Here is an 18,080-nt window from a genome sequence, read left to right as displayed (position 1 = left end):
CCACCAGGTGGTGATATTTTTATTAAGTAAACAGTTTTTGTCTTCAGCTATATCAGTCTGTGTAGAAAAGAGATAAACTATATGAAGTAGAGCATTTATTAATAATAAGAACAATATAACAATGCAAAGGTAAGACATTTAAACATAGCACAAAATATCTATAAGGATATGTCCTATACCAGAACACATTTTTACAATCATAATCACATTAAAGAGTAAGCAGATTTTATACTGGTGTAGTCGAACTTTCCCCTCTCTTAACAGGGATTGATAGGAGCCATTCATGCTTTGGCATAGGCCCCTGTAGATTTTTCTTGAGATCCACTTCCTGTTGCCTTGAAGTTTGAAGTGTTACAGGTTACCAATGTGATGCTGATTAGTCTATGGCTTGAGGGTAAATAATCCTGGTATTGTATCAATACAACAGAACTTTTAAGTGTATCCATCATATAGTTAATTCAACAACCAAAGACAATTAAATGGGAATATCCTAGTGTTTTTTTGTTTTGTATTCAGTTCCTCCAGCATAGGCCCAAGTCCAGTGAAAAGAAAATGGCACACAGGAGAGAGAGGGCTGTTACTGTCATACAATCAAGTCCTTATGTTCATTAAACCTTGATTTTCATCATCTCCTCCTTTCCACTCAAAGTGCTGCATTTCTTCATTTTTATTATGATTCTGTTTGTAATTTCCTTGCTGGTAGAAATTATACTTTAAGCAGCAAAATCACTTTTCTGTTTTATAAAGTTATACAACTAAGTTTAATATATCAAAACCCATCTTTTACAAAGCATTATTAGAATATTCAACTTTTGCTTTTATAACAGGCATTTAACATTGTTGATTTATACTGTCAGATTAATCTGGCCATTTGTCATATATTAAATTAACCCTCAAGTTTGATCTTAAAAAATATTAAATTAACTATATTTGTAATGAATACATCTGAATTATTTTGAAAATGATTTCTTGGTAGCAAAAAAAATAATCTAAAGATAAAACAATCTGAAGGATTATGTGAAGTAATTTAGCATTCTGATTCAACATAATGAAATGGAAGCCCAAATAAATCATTTAAAAAAATAATTCAGTCTGTAATTAATAATAAAGATATGTGAATAAAGTGAGAGAGTACAAAGTTTAAAAATGTAGAATGTCAACTTAATAACTTTGAAAAATAAACATTTAAGTAATACATTTAATATATATTTACACAAAGATCAGAATAAAGCAATTTAAAGAAAAATCACTTCTTAATTTTTGATACGTACGTTACTATTATTCTAACAAGGTGATATCTGCATTTTTGCAATGTAACACATTTAAAAATTAATCTTGAAACATATACCTCACAATCAATAAATTATATTGAATTGTTTCTTTGCTTGAGGCACACACATCTTTGGGAAGGAAATGAAAAAGCACCTAAACTTGGAAGATAGGTGAACTAAAATTTTCTATGCTTCAAGAGCAGCTAAGGAGGTTTGCCAAATCTGCAGCTTTAGAAACAGACCCTTTAATTTGGAATTAGAGGATTTTTCCTCTGCTCTACCCAGAATTTTGTTACTCTACTTGGGTGTACCTCACAGAACTTGGAGTGTTTTTTTCCTAGTTTCTGTTCAAATAAAACACTTCTAGAAATGATATTTACAACCTTTTCCATTATGTTTAAGAGCTACTTCCAATTCTACTTCTAACATACAATATATTTAAGAGCAGTCAACATACTGAAAAGATGAAAGGAGAACACTCATATTTAAGAGAGAAATAAAAAAATCAGTAAACAATTTGTACTTTATAGAAATGAAGGGAACAACTAGGTACAGACTAGGGACATGCATGTTTCAGAGTTGAAAGCTTATTTGCTATTTTATGCAGGAATGTATTTCCTAGATATCAGTATGAAGCTAAACAGTAACTGTAATAAGCTTGCTTTGCTAGCCACATTTAGGCAAGCCTCTTCACATATAACCCACTCCAGTACTCTTGCCTGGAAAATCCCATGGACAGAGGAGCCTGGTAGGCTACAGTCTATGGGGTCACAGAGTCAGACACGATGGAGAGACTTCTTTTTCTCTCTTTCTTTCTTCACATACAACTCAGAGTTTTGCTACATTCTTTCCATTCCCAAAATGTCATTTTCCCCCTTGCAGTAAGGGCCAACATTATGTGTCAAGACACGTCCATGAGAACAATATTTTCAATGACTTTATACAATTTTCTGTTTACTCTGAGGTTGACAGATATAGGTGAAAACATTAGTAAACTAGACCAGGGTTTTGATTTAGAAAAGATTTTTAGAAATCGGATAAGAAACAGAACCTTTTAATTGCCACAGTGAGTGATCTATAAGTAACACATCAAAAGCACTTAAGTGTTTGCACTAATTTCAGCTGTTTGTGCTAAAAATAATTAACTATTAAGTCTGTTAAGCTTATGTAAACCAACAAATAATAAAGAAAATCAATAAGCCTCAGAACAAAGGTGTTAGTTTAGTCATTTGAAGTTGCAGAGCCATTCTTGCCTTTATCAGGCTAAATGATCACTAGTCGCCCGTGCTTTCTTCTTCTCTTTTCCGGTAAGCTTTATTTAACAGCTGGATTTCCTCCTGGTAGCCAACAGTCTCTTGGCTCTGCCTTTTACTGTTCTGCCTGTGTGCCTCCACAGTGTCTGGAATGGAGATGTTGATATCACCATCGGGATTAGTTGTGGGTAAAAAGAGAGAATATGAGGCTGTTTCCCCTAAATCACAGGAAACGAATCTGTTCTCCTTCCGTGAGTAGCGTAGGGAAGGCGATCTGACCTGCGTGGAGGACTGGCTGATGTTGCTAATGATTGACACCGTGTCCAGGGCCTCTTCATTATCACAAATTTCAAGAACCTCCAAGTGTATTTTCACACTGGTGTCCGCAAATGTGGAGGCAGAATCTTCTGAGTTTGGTTCATGGCCAACACTTTTGGATCGGTAGACTTCTATTTTCTTAGAGGCTGGGGTTATTTTTTGCCCTTCTGCGCTCACCTCATAGGTAGACAGAGATAGGGTTTTCCCGGTCGGGGCTTGGAGAGACACGGTCCCCTGGAATGCACACAAGGGAATGGCCAGAGCACCTCCAGAACGCTGGGGACAAAGACAAAATTGGTTATTATTGAAAACTAGTGTCTGAGAGGGGACCATTTCATTTTTTCATCATTTTTTTTTCATGATAATGGTAACGTTATTCTGGTTCAGACTCATTTCCATGGAAACCTTTTACAGATACGGGATTGAAATTCTGTCATCAAAGCTCTGTACTTAGTTTCTTCTAGGTCAAATACGACATCTAAATGAGGGCAGTCAGAAACCTACCTTTGAGGATGAGGGATCTATTTCTACAGTTGAAAGCCAAGTGTGTGTACTGTGGCCAGCAGGAGTTGGGCAGAATATAAGGATAAAATCAAATGTATGTATACACTTCGGAATTGCTTTTATATTTTTGTTACATGTTCAGTTACATTAAAAACTTTTCATAGGTTGAGAGAAGTGCAGACTGTGATTTGAATGCACTTTCCCTCCCTTTGTATGCCAGTAAGTAAGTGAAGTCCCTCAGTCGTGTCCGACTCTTTGCGACCCCATGGACTGTAGCCTACCAGGTTCCTCTGTCCATGGGATTTTCCAGGCAAGAGTACTGGAGTGGGTTGCCATTTCCTTCTCCAGGGGATCTTCTAGACTCAGGGATCGAGCCCGGGTCTCCCGCATTGCAGGCAGACGCTTTAGCCTCTGAGCCACTAGGGAAGCGGAGACAGTGACAATTGTGAAACTGTGGTTCAGATTAAATATAAAGAGTATTTCAACTGCAGATTTGAGCACACAGTAGAGGAACCAAATGTCACCAGAACTGTGTAGTACAGTGTGTTTACTTTTCCACAGAGAAATCACAGTCATTAAAGTAAACCTGGTAATAGAGAACTCCCCCACACCCCTACAAAAATTTATATTACATTTTAAAGTATTAAAATTTTGGTTTTAAACTGTACTCACCACTGAGAACTGCATAAGAAATAAAGATTAATTCTTCCAATAGTGTGTACTTTATATTATTGATTCATGCCTTCATACTTTCAATTGACTTTTTTGATTACATGTTCATTTCAGACAGTGACAGTGTTAGTCACTCAGTTGTGTCCAATTCTTTGCAACCCTAAGGACTACATCCCACCAGGCTCTTCTGTCCATGGAATTCTCCCAGCAAGAATACTGAACTGGGTTGTCATTCCCTTCTCCAGGGGATCTTCCCAACCCAAACTTGGTCTCCTGCACTGCAAGCAGATTCTTGACCATCTGAGCCACCAGGGAAGCCCAGTTAGTTTCAGAAGAAGACAGTAATATGCAAACTTTTAGAGCATTGGTTCTAAAAGCTAGATCTCCAGAGCAGCATTATCAGCATCAGCTCATAACTTACAAGAAATGCTACTTTTGAGTCCGACTCCAGGCCTACTGAAATAAAAGCTCTAGGGGTGAGGTTCAATAATCTGTACTTAGCAAGCCCTCCAGGTGATTCTATCATGTGGGTAAGATTCACAACCCATTGCTGTAACTAAAGAAATGTCGTTAGTCCAGAAGAAGGTGGGGTAAGGGGATGGTTAGCAGACACTTCATATATATATATATATATATATATATCTCCACCTATAGAGACTGGAATTACTCACTGGACCAGCTTAAATGTTTCTTTCATCAGGGGAATGGGCATGAGGGCTCATAGCATTTTGTCAATCTAGGATGATTGCCCTTCCCAGTTTGCCTGTGGCTGTCTCAGTTCCCGCACTGAAATTCCTGCATCTAGGAAGCCTCTCAGTCCGAGGAAAATGAGGACAGTTGGTCACCCTATTTGCCATGGACCTATGAGTGGCTAGGGGAAGCCTAGAACTGGGATCCTCTATTAAGGAACAGTGTGGATTCTTATCTACTTAGGTAAAATTTTTAAGGGAGAATGCATCATGAGCTTCATTCAGGTGCCTTCATGTCACACCCATTGAATTTAGGGACCAAGAAAAATACAGTCTAGAACACGTGAGACACATCACTAGTCTTTCCCAGTTAAATACTAAAGAGAAGGCCTCAATTCTGTTTATCCATAAGGGAACCTGGGGACCTAGATTTAAGGCCTTGCACCATAAAGGGACATAAACTTTGAAAATTTACACCATAAAGTTAAGTTTGCTCTTCTACTGAGGCAAAGAAACAACTTTACCAATTTTACTTGTATGACTGAAACAGGAAAGACAGAGAGACAATACCTAAGTTCAGTACTGCAGCAGAGCATTGTTAGAGTGGTGGCGACTTTGGGTAAACTTTATTTATTATGTATTCATCATTTGTTAAACATTTCTGAATACTTTCTGTAAGATTCTAATTTTCACTACATGCATCCAAAGACCTCACAGATGACTGAGTGGGAAAGATGTGTAAAAAATAAAAAATTTCAGCTTTATCTATCCTAATAGAGTAAGGACGTGGAGATCAAGACCATCCCCAAGAAAAAGAAATGCAAAAAAAAAAAAAAAAAAACAACAAAAAAAAGAAATACAAAAAGGCAAAATGGTTGTCTGAGGAGGCCTTACAAATAGCTGAGAAAAGAAGAGAAGCTAAAGGCAAAGGAGAAAAGAAAAGATATTCCCATCTGAATGCAGAGTTTCAAAGAATAGCAAGGAGAGATAAGAAAGCCTTCCTCAGCAATCAATACAAAGAAATAGAGGAAAACAATAGAATAGGAAAGACTCGAGATCTCCTCAAGAAAATCAGAAATACCAAGGGAACATTTTTTGCAAAGATGGGCACAATAATGGACAGGAACAGTATCAACCTAACAAAAGCAGAAGATATTAAGAAAAGGTGGCAATAATACACAGAAGAACTATATAAAAAAGATCCTAATGACCCAGATAACCACGATGGTGTGATCATGATCATTCACCTAGCACCAGAGATCTTGGAGTGCGAAGTCAAATGGACCTTAGGAAGCATCACTACGAACAAAGCTCCTGGAGGTAATGGAATTCCAGGTGAGCTATTTAAAATCCCCAAAGATGATGCTGTTAAAGTGCTGCACTCAATATGCCAGCAAATTTGGAAAACTCAGCACTGACCACAGGACTGGGAATGGTCAGTTTTCATTCCAATCCCAAAGAAAGGCAATGCCAAAGAATGTTCAAACTACCACACAATTGCACTCATCTCACGCGCTAGCAAAGTAATGCTCAAAATTTTTCAAGCCAGGCTTCAACAGTACATGAACCGTGAACTTCCAGATGTTCAAGCTGGATTTAGAAAAGGTAGAGGAGCCAGAGTTCAAGTTGCCAACATCTGTTAGATCATCGGAAAAGGAAGAGAATTCCAGATAAACATCTACTTCTGCTTCATTGACTACACTAAAGCCTTTGACTGTGTGGATCACAACAAACTAGAAAATTCTGAAAGAGATGGGAATACCAAACCATCTTATTTGCCTCCTGAGAAATCTACATGCTCGTCAAGAAGCAACAGTTAGAACTGTACATGCAACAATGGACTGATTCAAAATTGGGAAAGGAATATGTCAAGGCTGTATATTGTCACCCTGCTTATGTAACTTGTATGCAGAGTACATCATGTGAAATCCCAGGCTGGATGAAGCACAAGCTGGAATCAAGATTTCTGGGAGAAATATCAATAACCTCAGATAAGTGGGTGACACCACTCTAATGACAGAAAGCAAAGAAGAACTAAAGAGCCTCTTGATGAAAGTGAAAGAAGAGAGTGAAAAAGTTGGCTTAAAACTCAACATTCAAAAAACAAAGATCATGGACCATGGGATCACTGGTCGCATCACTTCATGGCAAATAGATGGGGAAACAATGACAGACTCTATTTTCTTGGGCTCCAAAATCACTGCAGATGGTGACTTCAGCAATGAAATTAAAAGACGATTGCTCCTTGGAAGAAAAGTTATGACAAACCTAGACAGCATAATAAAAAGCAGAGACATTACCTTGCCAACAAAGGTCTGTCTAGTCAAAGCTATGGTTTTTCCAGTAGTCATGTATGGATGTGAGAGTTGGATCATAAAGAAGGCCGAAGGCTGAAGAATTGATGCTTCTGAACTGTGATGTTGAAGAAGACTCTTGAGAGTCCCTTGGACTGCAAGGAGATCAAACCAGTCCATTCTAAAGGAAATCAATCCTGAATACTCATTGGAAAGACTGATGCTGAAGCTGAAGCTCCAATACTTTGGCCACCTGATGCGAAGAGCTGACTCATTAGAAAAGACCGTGATGCTGGGAAAGACTGAAGGCAGGAGAAGGGGATCACAGAGGATGAGATGGTTGGATGGCATTACTGACTTGATGGACATGAGGTTGAGTAAACTCCAGGAGATGGTGAAGGACAGGTAGGCCTGGTGTGCTTCAGTCCATAGGGTTGCAAAGAGTCAGACACGACTGAGCAACTGAACAACAACAGTAGAGCTAGGACCTCTGCTAGATTTTATGTAGGGGTGTCATTTGAAATTGATCTTAAGAATCAAGAAAAGATTGACAGTTTTTAAAGCCTTGCTTTCTGAGTAGTAAGTTGTGAGTTTAAGGGCCAACCTAAAAACTTTCCGTCCTGAGAAAAATCCAGAAACTTCTTTTTCTTTTCTAAATCAAAATTGACCAACACATTATTTAATCAGAAAATTTGGCTGTCATTTAATAATGTGAATTATATGTACAGCCTTCTTTATTCTGAGAGCTAGTTAACATGAAAGCGACCCTTCTTACATTATACTTTATCGCAAGGAAAAAAAATCCCTACATCGGTACTCTAAAAATTGTTCCTAAGTTTTCTCATTAGCATGGTACATTCTATAAACAAACTCCTATGGAGTATGCTAGTTTAAAAAAGATGGGATGAGAAAACTAAGTTGTCAGTGCCCAGAAGTATTGGCATGTCTCTTAAAAAGAATTTTCACTGTGTAATCAACAGTGTAACTATATTTTTATATGTAACCAACTTGCATCACTGATGAGCAGTTAATATCAAAGCAAAAGCAAATATGACATTTTTTTGTATCTAATTTTATATATCTAAATACTGCAGATTTCAATAGCTCCTCCATGCTAACCTTATTTTTGAATGAGAAAACAAGCTTTACTGAGTTATCAAATGACAACTCATTAAAACTGGCATTTGAGAGGTGCATAGTGCCAGAGTTTAGCTAAGTATGAAGACTGGTTATTCTGAAATAGTACAGAGTCCCCAGTTATCGAAATTATTTTGTGAAATATTCCAAAGGCTATGATTGAGAGTCACAGAAATAAAAACACAGAGGCAGATTATAAAGAAATATATCTGAGCATACTTTATACTCATAATTCAAAGTTGGAAGGTTAGTTTCAGGAAAATCATACTGTTACTTTAAGCTAATTCAGTAATTTAAATTTCATTGGTTATGAAAGTAATATATAAGTTGTTTACAGTTGTATATGAAGTACAAGAGTAAGGAGTTTACACCAAATTTTGCATGTCTTTAAGCAATGTCATAAGAGGTTTATATAATTTTTTTCTTTTGTCTTTTATTTATGTTAGAGAAACATTGCTCTAAGTGAGAGAAAATGGAACTTGAACTAATGGAGCAATAATAGATATTCAAGGAGGGAGCTGAAAGAATTTGAATAGAACAGCAGGATTTTCCACCTCTTTTAGGATATGGAAAGTGAAAGTGAAAGTCGCTTGGTCACTTCCGACTCTTTGCAACCCCATGGACTATACAGTCCATGGAATTCTTCAGGACAGAATACTGGAGTGGGTAGCCTTTCCCTTCTCCAGGGGATCTCCCCAACCTGCGGACCTGGGGATTGGACCCAGGTCTCCTGCATTGCAGGCAGATTCTTTACCAGCTGAACCACAAGGGAAGCCCAAGGATATGGAAGGAGGACTATGGTTATGGAAGAAGGACTCAAATGGAGACAGATTAGAAGTGGGAGAACAGATAGATTTGTATACTGGGACTTGGCTAGCTGGTAGGTCTATAGTAATGGAATGAAGAGACTCTCTTAAGAGCCCATAAAATGCAGAGTACTGAAGCTTATAAACAATTGGATTTTCCTGTGATTAGCTCTATAATAGACCCAGGCTGGAGTATTATGAAAATATGGAAAAGCAGCACCTAACCTAGGTGAAGTGAGGGAAAAGGAGGCCTGAAAAAAAAGTTCAAAATAAATAGGAGACAGAAGAAACAATTGTTCCATATGGGAAAACTCTGTGTTTAAATATGACAATTTTCTTTTACTTTATTGATTTAATACAATTTAATAAAAATTCCAATGGAATACCAATGGACTTTTATTTTAGAGCATGAAAAATTTCTTCTAAGATTTATTTCAAAGACTAAATGCTTATGGATAACCAAGAAATTTGAAAGCAGACTAATGAGGGGACTTTGCAAACATGATATGAAGCTATGTAATTAATACAAGGTGTTAATGGCAAGATTTGATCAAGCAAGTCTGAGTCAAGAAACCAGGCATAGTAAGTCATGAAGATGGCATTTCAAAATAATGATTCAAGTGGGCCTTTACATATTATTGGCTATTCACTACAAAATGAAATCAGACTCCCTTTTCAATATGCAAAAATTATTTCTTGAATCTTAGTAATTCTTTAAAAATCTGAGTGAAGAAGAACTTTGCAAATCTGAAATGAAAATTAGAAATGACAAAGTCCAAGATGGACAGATTTGATTGCAGAATAATTAAAAATGTGTAGGGGGCCTCCCTGGTGGTCCAGTCACTAAGACTCCAGACTCCTAATGCAGGGGGCTGAAGATTGATCCCTGGTCAGAGAACTAGATCCCACATGCTGCAATTAGAACCCAGTGCAGCCAAATAAATAATAAATATATATATTTCAAAATGTCTGTGTAGAAGTATATGCTGAAAGCAATGGTAAAGACAATTGGTAGTCTTGGAGATAATATTTTTGTAGCACATAGAAGATAAAATTTGATAGTCATAAATATGACCTTATTTGGAAATAGAATCTTTGTTGCTGTTATTTAGTTGCTAAGTGCTGTCTGACTCTTTTGCGACCCCATAGACTGTAGCCAGCCAAGCTCCTCTGTCCGTGGGATTCCCCAAGCAAGAATACTGGAGTGGGTGGCTATTCCCTTCTCCAGGGGATCTTCCCCACCCAGCGATTGAACCTGTGTCTCCTGCATCGCAAGCGGATCCTTTACCACTGAGCCACTAGGGAAGCCTAGCATCATTGTAGATGTTCTCAAATTAGGATGAAGTCATACTGGATTAGAGTAAACCTTAATCCCAAGATTTTGGATATAGATTCACATAAAGAAGGTGAACATGTAAAGGATACAGCATTTGGAGTTATGCTGTCATAAACCAAGACACAATCCTCCTCTAGAGTCTCAGAGGAGCATAAAAATATGAGTCAATAGATTTCTGTTGTTTTAAGCTATCTAAGTTTGTGATAACTTGTTACAGCTGCCCTAGAAAACTAATACAATATTTTATGCAAAGAAGCACAAAAATAAATATGCATATAAACGTTTTGCAAAGTTGTACAACTGCCTATTGCCTGTGGAGACTGGAACTGTTACAAGTCTTTCAAATCCACATAGAATGTAATCTCCTCAAGGGAAAGGAACATTTCTTTGTTGATCTTGATTTTCTCTGCTATCTCTAACAGTGGTTAGCACATGACAACCCCTCAAAAAATATTTGTTGAGTGAATAAATGTTTCCATGAATGAATGAATCCACAGCATTGACTTTGTAGAGTTTTTAGATTCCATATCTTTTCTTTCTTTTTATTAAATTGAAGTATGATTGATTTACAATGTTAATTTCTGTTGTACAGCAAAGTGGTTCAGATATATATACATAATATCCTTTTAAAAATTCTTTCCTATTATGGCTTATCATAGCATATGGAATATAGTTCCTTGTCCTATACAGTAGTGCTTTGTTTATCTTGACTTTCTAAAGCACAAAACATAAGATCAACTTTTAAAAATTCAGGTTTCCTTTGCTATCTGAAAGTAGAGCATTCCTATGAATGCTTTCATACGCTGAAGTGGTGTAAAGTGAAGAAGCAGTTCTTCTAGGACACATCTTACCAATAGATACACAAAATAAACTGAGATAAAGCACAGATGCTCACAGACACAGTTCAAAGCTATGGCAGCTTGATGCTGAGATGCTGAGTATATTTTCCAGAGAAGAAGCTGAGTGGTGCCATTTTCGCAGCTCTGGGTGTGTGCTGCTCCTATAAAGGCTTGTTGCCAAACAAACACTGAATGTTATTTTCATTTTTTGCCTTTCTTATTAAAATAAAAAATCCTCTTCAGATTTCTTTCAGTTAGTGAAAAAAGGTACTAGTGTAGGTCTTTCATAAAAGTGAAGTGGAATACAGTGAATTTTCGAAAAGCAGAGGATACCTGTATTGCCGTTTTAAATTTATCTATTTTTATTTTAACAGTCTTATACAATAAATAATGATAGTTAAAGTGCATCAGAAGGTCGTGTTAGACCATACTCTTTTTAAAATTCAAATAGAATATTGAGGGACTGAATTGTATGTGAAAGTTTATTGCATGATAAAAAATGATAGATTCAGAGAACATAAACCTACTCATTTCATAGTCTCTGCTTTCTTTTCATTTAAAAGTGTATGAATTAGCATATGCTGTCAGGAATAATGATAATCCATTATTTCTGTATTCCTGAGCGTAGGTGGCTGGGAGCTCTTTTATCTGAAAATGAAAAGCAGTCTGCTCAGAAATGCTTCAGGAGGAGCCAGCATGTCACGTAAACACATTAGCACAAATAATCTGCTGTGATAATTGATTCAGACTAACTGACCTTGAGCATAGTGAACTTTTTATTTCTTCACTGTAAGCCTCTAGGTGAATCCAGGGTGAAATTATAATATAAAAGAGTTGCTCTAAAATCTCTCTCCTAACAGGTGAAGTTTCTGATGATTATTTGAGTCGTTCAATTTATGATAGCGGTATTACAACACGTGGGATCATTGGGGCTCATAAGAGACCATTTTATAAAAGGAGACCTGGCAGCCAGAGCGGTGAATCTGCCCAGGGCCACATGGGCAATAGTAGCACTGGCACCAGGGCTTGGGTGGCTTAACTCTGAGTTAAATGCTCTTTCCACTTCACCATGTTGCCACTTGAAAAGAAATCTGCTTTCACCGGAAGTGGTGGATCATGGATTTTTCTGCCCTAGAATTCTATCACTAACTCACAAATAATCCAAGTGACTGACAATTTTAATCCAAATTAAAAATATATAGATGGATCTTGAGGTGATTTAGGTGAATTTTAGGCATTTCAAAGTATAGACACTGAGGAATTAAGCAGTGTATCAAAGACAGATTGGAGGAGAAGCTATAGGGACACTTAAATAAATAGCAGGGAGAGTGAAAACTTTGTAAGAAAAATAACAAACTATACTTTTAATAATTTACATTTGGAAATTTATTTAAAACTATGTGATTGATATATTTTCATATATTCAAGTTCCCAAATATTCCCTGTGTCACCTCGTCACCTTCATTTAAATCTTTAGTAAACCAAAATGAAGGAGACACATGAATTGCTCAAAGAAAAGAGGAAGGGTGAGAAAGCAGGGCCTCTATGCTCCTACTATCTGGCACAGAAAGTGTTAGGCATTTTAGCATATTCCACCTTTAATTCTCACAGACCTTTGAGCTATAATTAAGATTTGTCTTTATAGTGATGAAGAGTCTCACAACTGAGTAGCAAATTTGGGATTGATAATCACCATAACAAATATTTACTCATCTGCCAAACATGTATTAGACTTTTTACTAAAATACTTTATATACATTTTCTTATTTAATTTTCACATCAACCTTTTTAAATAAAGACACTCATCATCCTAATTTTATAGATGACATAACTGGATCATGGGGCAATAACTCCAGTCAGGAAATGTGTGTGTGTGTTAATCACTCAGTCGTGTCTGACTCTTTGTGACCCCATGGACTACAGCCCGCCAGGCTCCTCTGTCCATGGGATTCTCCAGGCAAGAATACTGGAGTGGGTTGCCATGTCCTTCTCCAGTGGGTCTTCTCTGACCCAGGGATTGAACCTGGGTCTCCTGCATTGCTGGCAGATTCTTTATCGTCTGAACCACCAGGGAAGCACCTGTTAGGAAATGGGATGGTCAAATCCAGATCCAGGACTATCTGTCCCAAGCACTTTGTTTTTAGCCCTTTTGCTACTTCAATGAGTAGAGTTAGGGAATAAAATATGAGTAACACTTTACTCTCCTAAACCAGCTGGAACCTGTGATGTCTTGTGGGAACAAAGGAGATGGAGGGATTTATGCACTGTAGGAAGTGAAGGGAGTATTTAGAGATATTTTAGAAAATCATTTCTACACTTTACTGTAAAAGTCCATAAAACTTTATAAACATTTTCTAAATAGAATCTATGCTACAATAAAGAATTAACATTTTTTTTAAATGGAAATTCCCTGGTGCTCCAGTGGTTAGGACTTGGTGCTTTCACTACCATGGGTCCAGGTTCAATCTCTGGTCAGGGAACTAAGATCCTGCAAGGCACATGGTGTGGCAAATAAATATATAAATAAATAAAAACCAATTATTTACATGTAATACTGACAAATTTTGGCACTTATTGAAAAGAAATATACAAAACACTTGGTTTAAAAAGAAATTTAAACTTAGAAAACTCAGACCATTACTATCATGCACTTTGCACATACCTCACAAGCACTTATGGCATAACTAGTGAAGAGCACCAGGCTCCCTGGTACTCTTCATGTAATTTTTAATGTGCTTCCATAAGTTTATTGTAAACCCACCCAAACATTGTCAAGTATAAAGTCAAATGCCATTTTCCAAACTGGAAAAAAAAAAGAGAGAGAGAGAATGATTTCTAAGTAGGACAAGTTGGCAGGAAAGTAGGAAAAGTTGGCAGGAAACTAGGAAAAATGTACTCCAAGATGAGGGAAGACAAATTGGAATTTGGAGGAATGACATAGCAGAGGGAAATAAGACTGAAAACAGAGGTTGGGCTTAGGGTCAAGAGCCCTGTCCACCAGGATAACAAGCTCTGACTGCATCTCATAAGCAAGAGGGGACCACTCATTTTTGTTTACAAAAAGGAAGAAAATCAAGATGTATAAGGGCCTACTATGTAGAGGCCCTGCATTTTATACAGGCACTTTACATGTGAAACATAATAGTCCATAAGGAAGGTAAAATTATTTTCATTTTATAGATAAATGAAGTGAGAAGAAGTTAATTGACATAGGTTAGATAGAAAGTTAAGTTTTGAGTTGTGATTTAAACTCATCCCAGAGTTCATATACTTTCTGCTATGCTTCTTCTGGTCTAACATGATAACTGGGTAGCCTGTGAAAGACAAATTGGAGGAAGAAGAGTGTGGTTTTAGGGAAACCAATTAGGAAGTTTTTTAACTCATTGTGACTGAGCATGCAGATGTACAAAAGAAAAGGAGATCTGAACTTCAGTACAGGTAGTAGAAAATGCATATGTGGGATGGACTATAGTGGAATTGCAGAGGCAAAACTCTTGTGATTGTGGATGGTCCTGGGAAAATACAGCTGTGGAGTCATGTATACCTGCCTTTGAAATCAGCCGAGTCAGTATCTTTGTCTCATTTGCAAAATATGAAGAATAAATGAGTTAATGAATGTAAAATGATTAAGTTAAGTTAATGAATGTAAAATGTAAGCTGAGTGCCTTTTACTAAGTGCTCCAAAACTATTAGCTGTTTTAGGAGGCAAGTAAAAGGGAGGAAACCACATTGATTTTGCTAGTGTGGAGTACTAGTGTTGAGATAAGGGCCTTAGGAGGATGCTGATAATTTAATGCTACTGTAACAATCTTTATTTCCTAATCATTTTATAAAGGCTAGTTTTGCCCTGAAACTAAAACTAAACAGAGACAATCCCCAAAAAGAAAACTCCAGAAGATATAACATTAATATAAATGCAAACATTTTAACAAATATAAGTAAATGGAATTAAGCAATCAATAAAAAGAATTAAACTTCATGACTAAGTGAGGTTTATTTCAAATACAAAACTAGTTTCACTATTCAGGAATAGGTTAATGTGACCCACCATATTAATAGGTTAAAGAAGAAGAGTCATATAATTAAATGAGTTGATGCAGAAAAACTATTTGGTTTAGGCAGAAAATCCCAAGGAATCGACAAAAACTCCTAAAACTAATAAATGAGCTAACCAACATTGCCTTCAAGTTAAACCTGCAAAATCATTCTATTTCTATATACAAGCAAATGACTGTATGGACATCAAAATTGGAAATTAAGATTGCTCAAAAATTGAAATACTTAACTGTTAGTCTAACAAAGCCTATATAGAATTTATATGCTGGAAAACTATATGATGCATAAAAAAAATTAAAGAAGCTCCAAATAAATGGAGAGACATATCATGTACATGGGTTGAAAGACTCATTACATTAAATATTTCAGTTTTCCACAAATAGATATATAGATTTAATGTGCTGCTGCTGCTAAGTTGCTTCAGTTGTATCCGACTCTGTGCGACCCCATAGACGGCAGCCCACCAGGCTCCCCCATCCCTGGGATTCTCCAGGCAAGAACACTGGAGTGGGTTGCCATTTCCTTCTCCAATGCATGAAAGTGAAAAGTGAAAGTGAAGTCACTTAGTCGTGTCTGACTCTCAGCAACCCCATGGACCGCAGCCCACCAGGCTCCTCCGTCCATGGGATTTTCCAGGCAAAAGTACTCAAGTGGGGTGCCATTGCCTTCTCTGATAGATTTAATGTAATTCCTAATAAAATATCAAGTTTTTTGCAGATACAAACATGTTTATTCTAAAGTTAATATGAAAAGACAAATGAACAGAATCATTAACTTATTCTGAAAAAAAGTTAATATAGTGAGAGCAGTCAGTCTACCTAATTTCAATGTAGCTGCAAAAATCAAGACTGTGTTATTGGTGCAGGGATAGACATGTAGATCAATGGAATAGAATACAGAACCCAGAAGTAGTAGACCCACACAAATATGCCCAACTGCTTTTTGACAAAGGTGCAAAACCAATTCCATAGACTTTTCAGCAAGTGATGCAGAAATAACTGACATCCATAGGTAAAAAAAATTACCTAGAACCAAGTTTCATATTTTATTCAAAAATTGAATCAAAATGGATCACAGACTTAAATATAAAATGTAAAACTATAAACATTTTAGTACAAACATAGGTGAAAATCTTTGAGACCTAAGGCTAGGCAAAGAGCTCTTAGATGTGGTATCAAAAGCACAATTTGTAATAGGAAAATTAATAAATTAGACCATCAAAATTAAAAACTTTTGTTCTGTGCAAATGCAGATTCTGATTCAGTAGGTCTGTGGTGGTCCGAGATTCTGTACTTAAAAAGATTTCTCAGATGATGCTGAGGCTGCTGGTCCATGGGCCACACTTTAAGCAGCAAAGGACATACACTTTATGGTTCTCAAATCATATGATTTCACAAGTGAACAGATTTTGTTATTTTCTAGTGTTAGCAACAAGTTAAGAGAAGTAGAGGAGAGAATTCAATTTCAGTTGACAGGTTAATAGAAAGGCCCCAAGAGCCCATTTATAGCTGAATGTGATGAGAAACAAACTCTTATCTTTTCACATGCCTTTCATCTATTCTAATATTTTATTCAAATGACATCTATTATAAATGAGTAACCATCTGATGAAAAATGATCATGTTTCAGCATGAATCTTAATTTTACATTGATCTTATGACCAAAATATAAGCTTCTGAAATGAATATATCTTTGCATTTAAACTGCTTTATTTTTTATTTATGGTAATTATTATTCTCCTATTTTCAGTTCATACCTTGGGACTTTATCTGAACCCATGAGCACAATCATCACAGGCTATAAGAAATTCTGTGGGTATTCTGAATTTAACTGTGTTGTAGCTCTTGGGATTGTTGGCTAGGTTTTCCATTCTCTGGTCTAATAGAAACTGAATCTCTTGTATCTCTCATTATTATCTCTAATAATGACATTTCGGTTTAGACATGGTGTTGCAGTCTTTTAATGGACCGGAACCTGGTGGTCCAGAGTCGACAATAAGAAAATGAAAGAGAGAGAGGGAGAGAAAGAAAGAAAGAAAGACACTGGGCCCCAAGCTTTGATGGAGCAAAAGTGCTTTAATGATCTTTCTGTGAGTATATATAGGCTGTTGTACATGGAATTTCTTTTGACAATGATAAAGATCAGAATACCAAACATACAGCAACTGTTACCAAGGGAACAGGGATTAACAATGGTCCTAAGGTCAGGAGACAATCCATATCTCAAGAAAGAGGATCGAGACTAAGCAGTTTTGTCGTAAGGAGATTCATACATGTCTCATCCTATGACCTCAGTCCTGGGAGCGGTGTGCCGTTCCACCCATTTCTGTTGCCAGAAACTGATGAGGAACAGAGGATTTATGAGAAACAGCACATAGGAATCCTCCTGTTAAACATTCCATGACAACATGGTATGTATCCAAATTTATTTCCATGTGCTACCAACTCTTTCTGTTCTTCTAACAAATAGAGAATAGACTGTAATTTGAAAGAAAACATCATGATTCCAAATAGAATAAACATGCATTGATTCTATTTAGAATATACAATTTTATCAGGAATAATGAATTATAAGAAATGAAGTGGTTTTTCTCATCTAAATGATAAACACCATTCAATTGGTGTTGTATCACTTAGGGATATCCTACTAAAAACTGTTGCACAAATTTCTTTTCTCATACTTCATGAACCTGAGTTAGGTCAAGAATGAGTGTACATTTTCATTCATAAGACAGTTTCAAGGGATAAATACAATTTTTTTTTAGTAAGATGACTATACTTTAGAAAATGTGTTAAAATTCATGTTGATGGTATTAATAAAAATGTAGTAGACAAAATATTTTTATCAGACTGCATAATATAGGAAAAAGAACCAAGAAACACATGGAGATAGATAGCAGATTAGG

General features: G+C 36.5%; 1 protein-coding gene across 1 annotated transcript in view; it reads right to left on the bottom strand.

Annotated features, from left to right (window-relative positions):
* Nucleotides 1-1,720: 1,720 nt before the first annotated feature.
* GPR149 (G protein-coupled receptor 149) overlaps nucleotides 1,721-18,080 on the bottom strand; it is an 82,969-nt gene continuing 66,609 nt past the window's right edge. Inside the window, exon 4 of the mRNA XM_025289512.3 lies at nucleotides 1,721-3,118. Coding sequence (XP_025145297.1) covers nucleotides 2,546-3,118 — 573 coding nt within the window. The 3' untranslated portion in view covers nucleotides 1,721-2,545. The remainder of the gene's footprint in view (nucleotides 3,119-18,080) is intronic.

This window comes from Bubalus bubalis, chromosome 1 (assembly GCF_019923935.1).
Source record: "Bubalus bubalis isolate 160015118507 breed Murrah chromosome 1, NDDB_SH_1, whole genome shotgun sequence".
NCBI lineage: Eukaryota > Metazoa > Chordata > Mammalia > Artiodactyla > Bovidae > Bubalus > Bubalus bubalis.
Note: the sequence above shows the minus strand (reverse complement) of the source record. Positions and strands in the feature narration are given on the sequence as shown.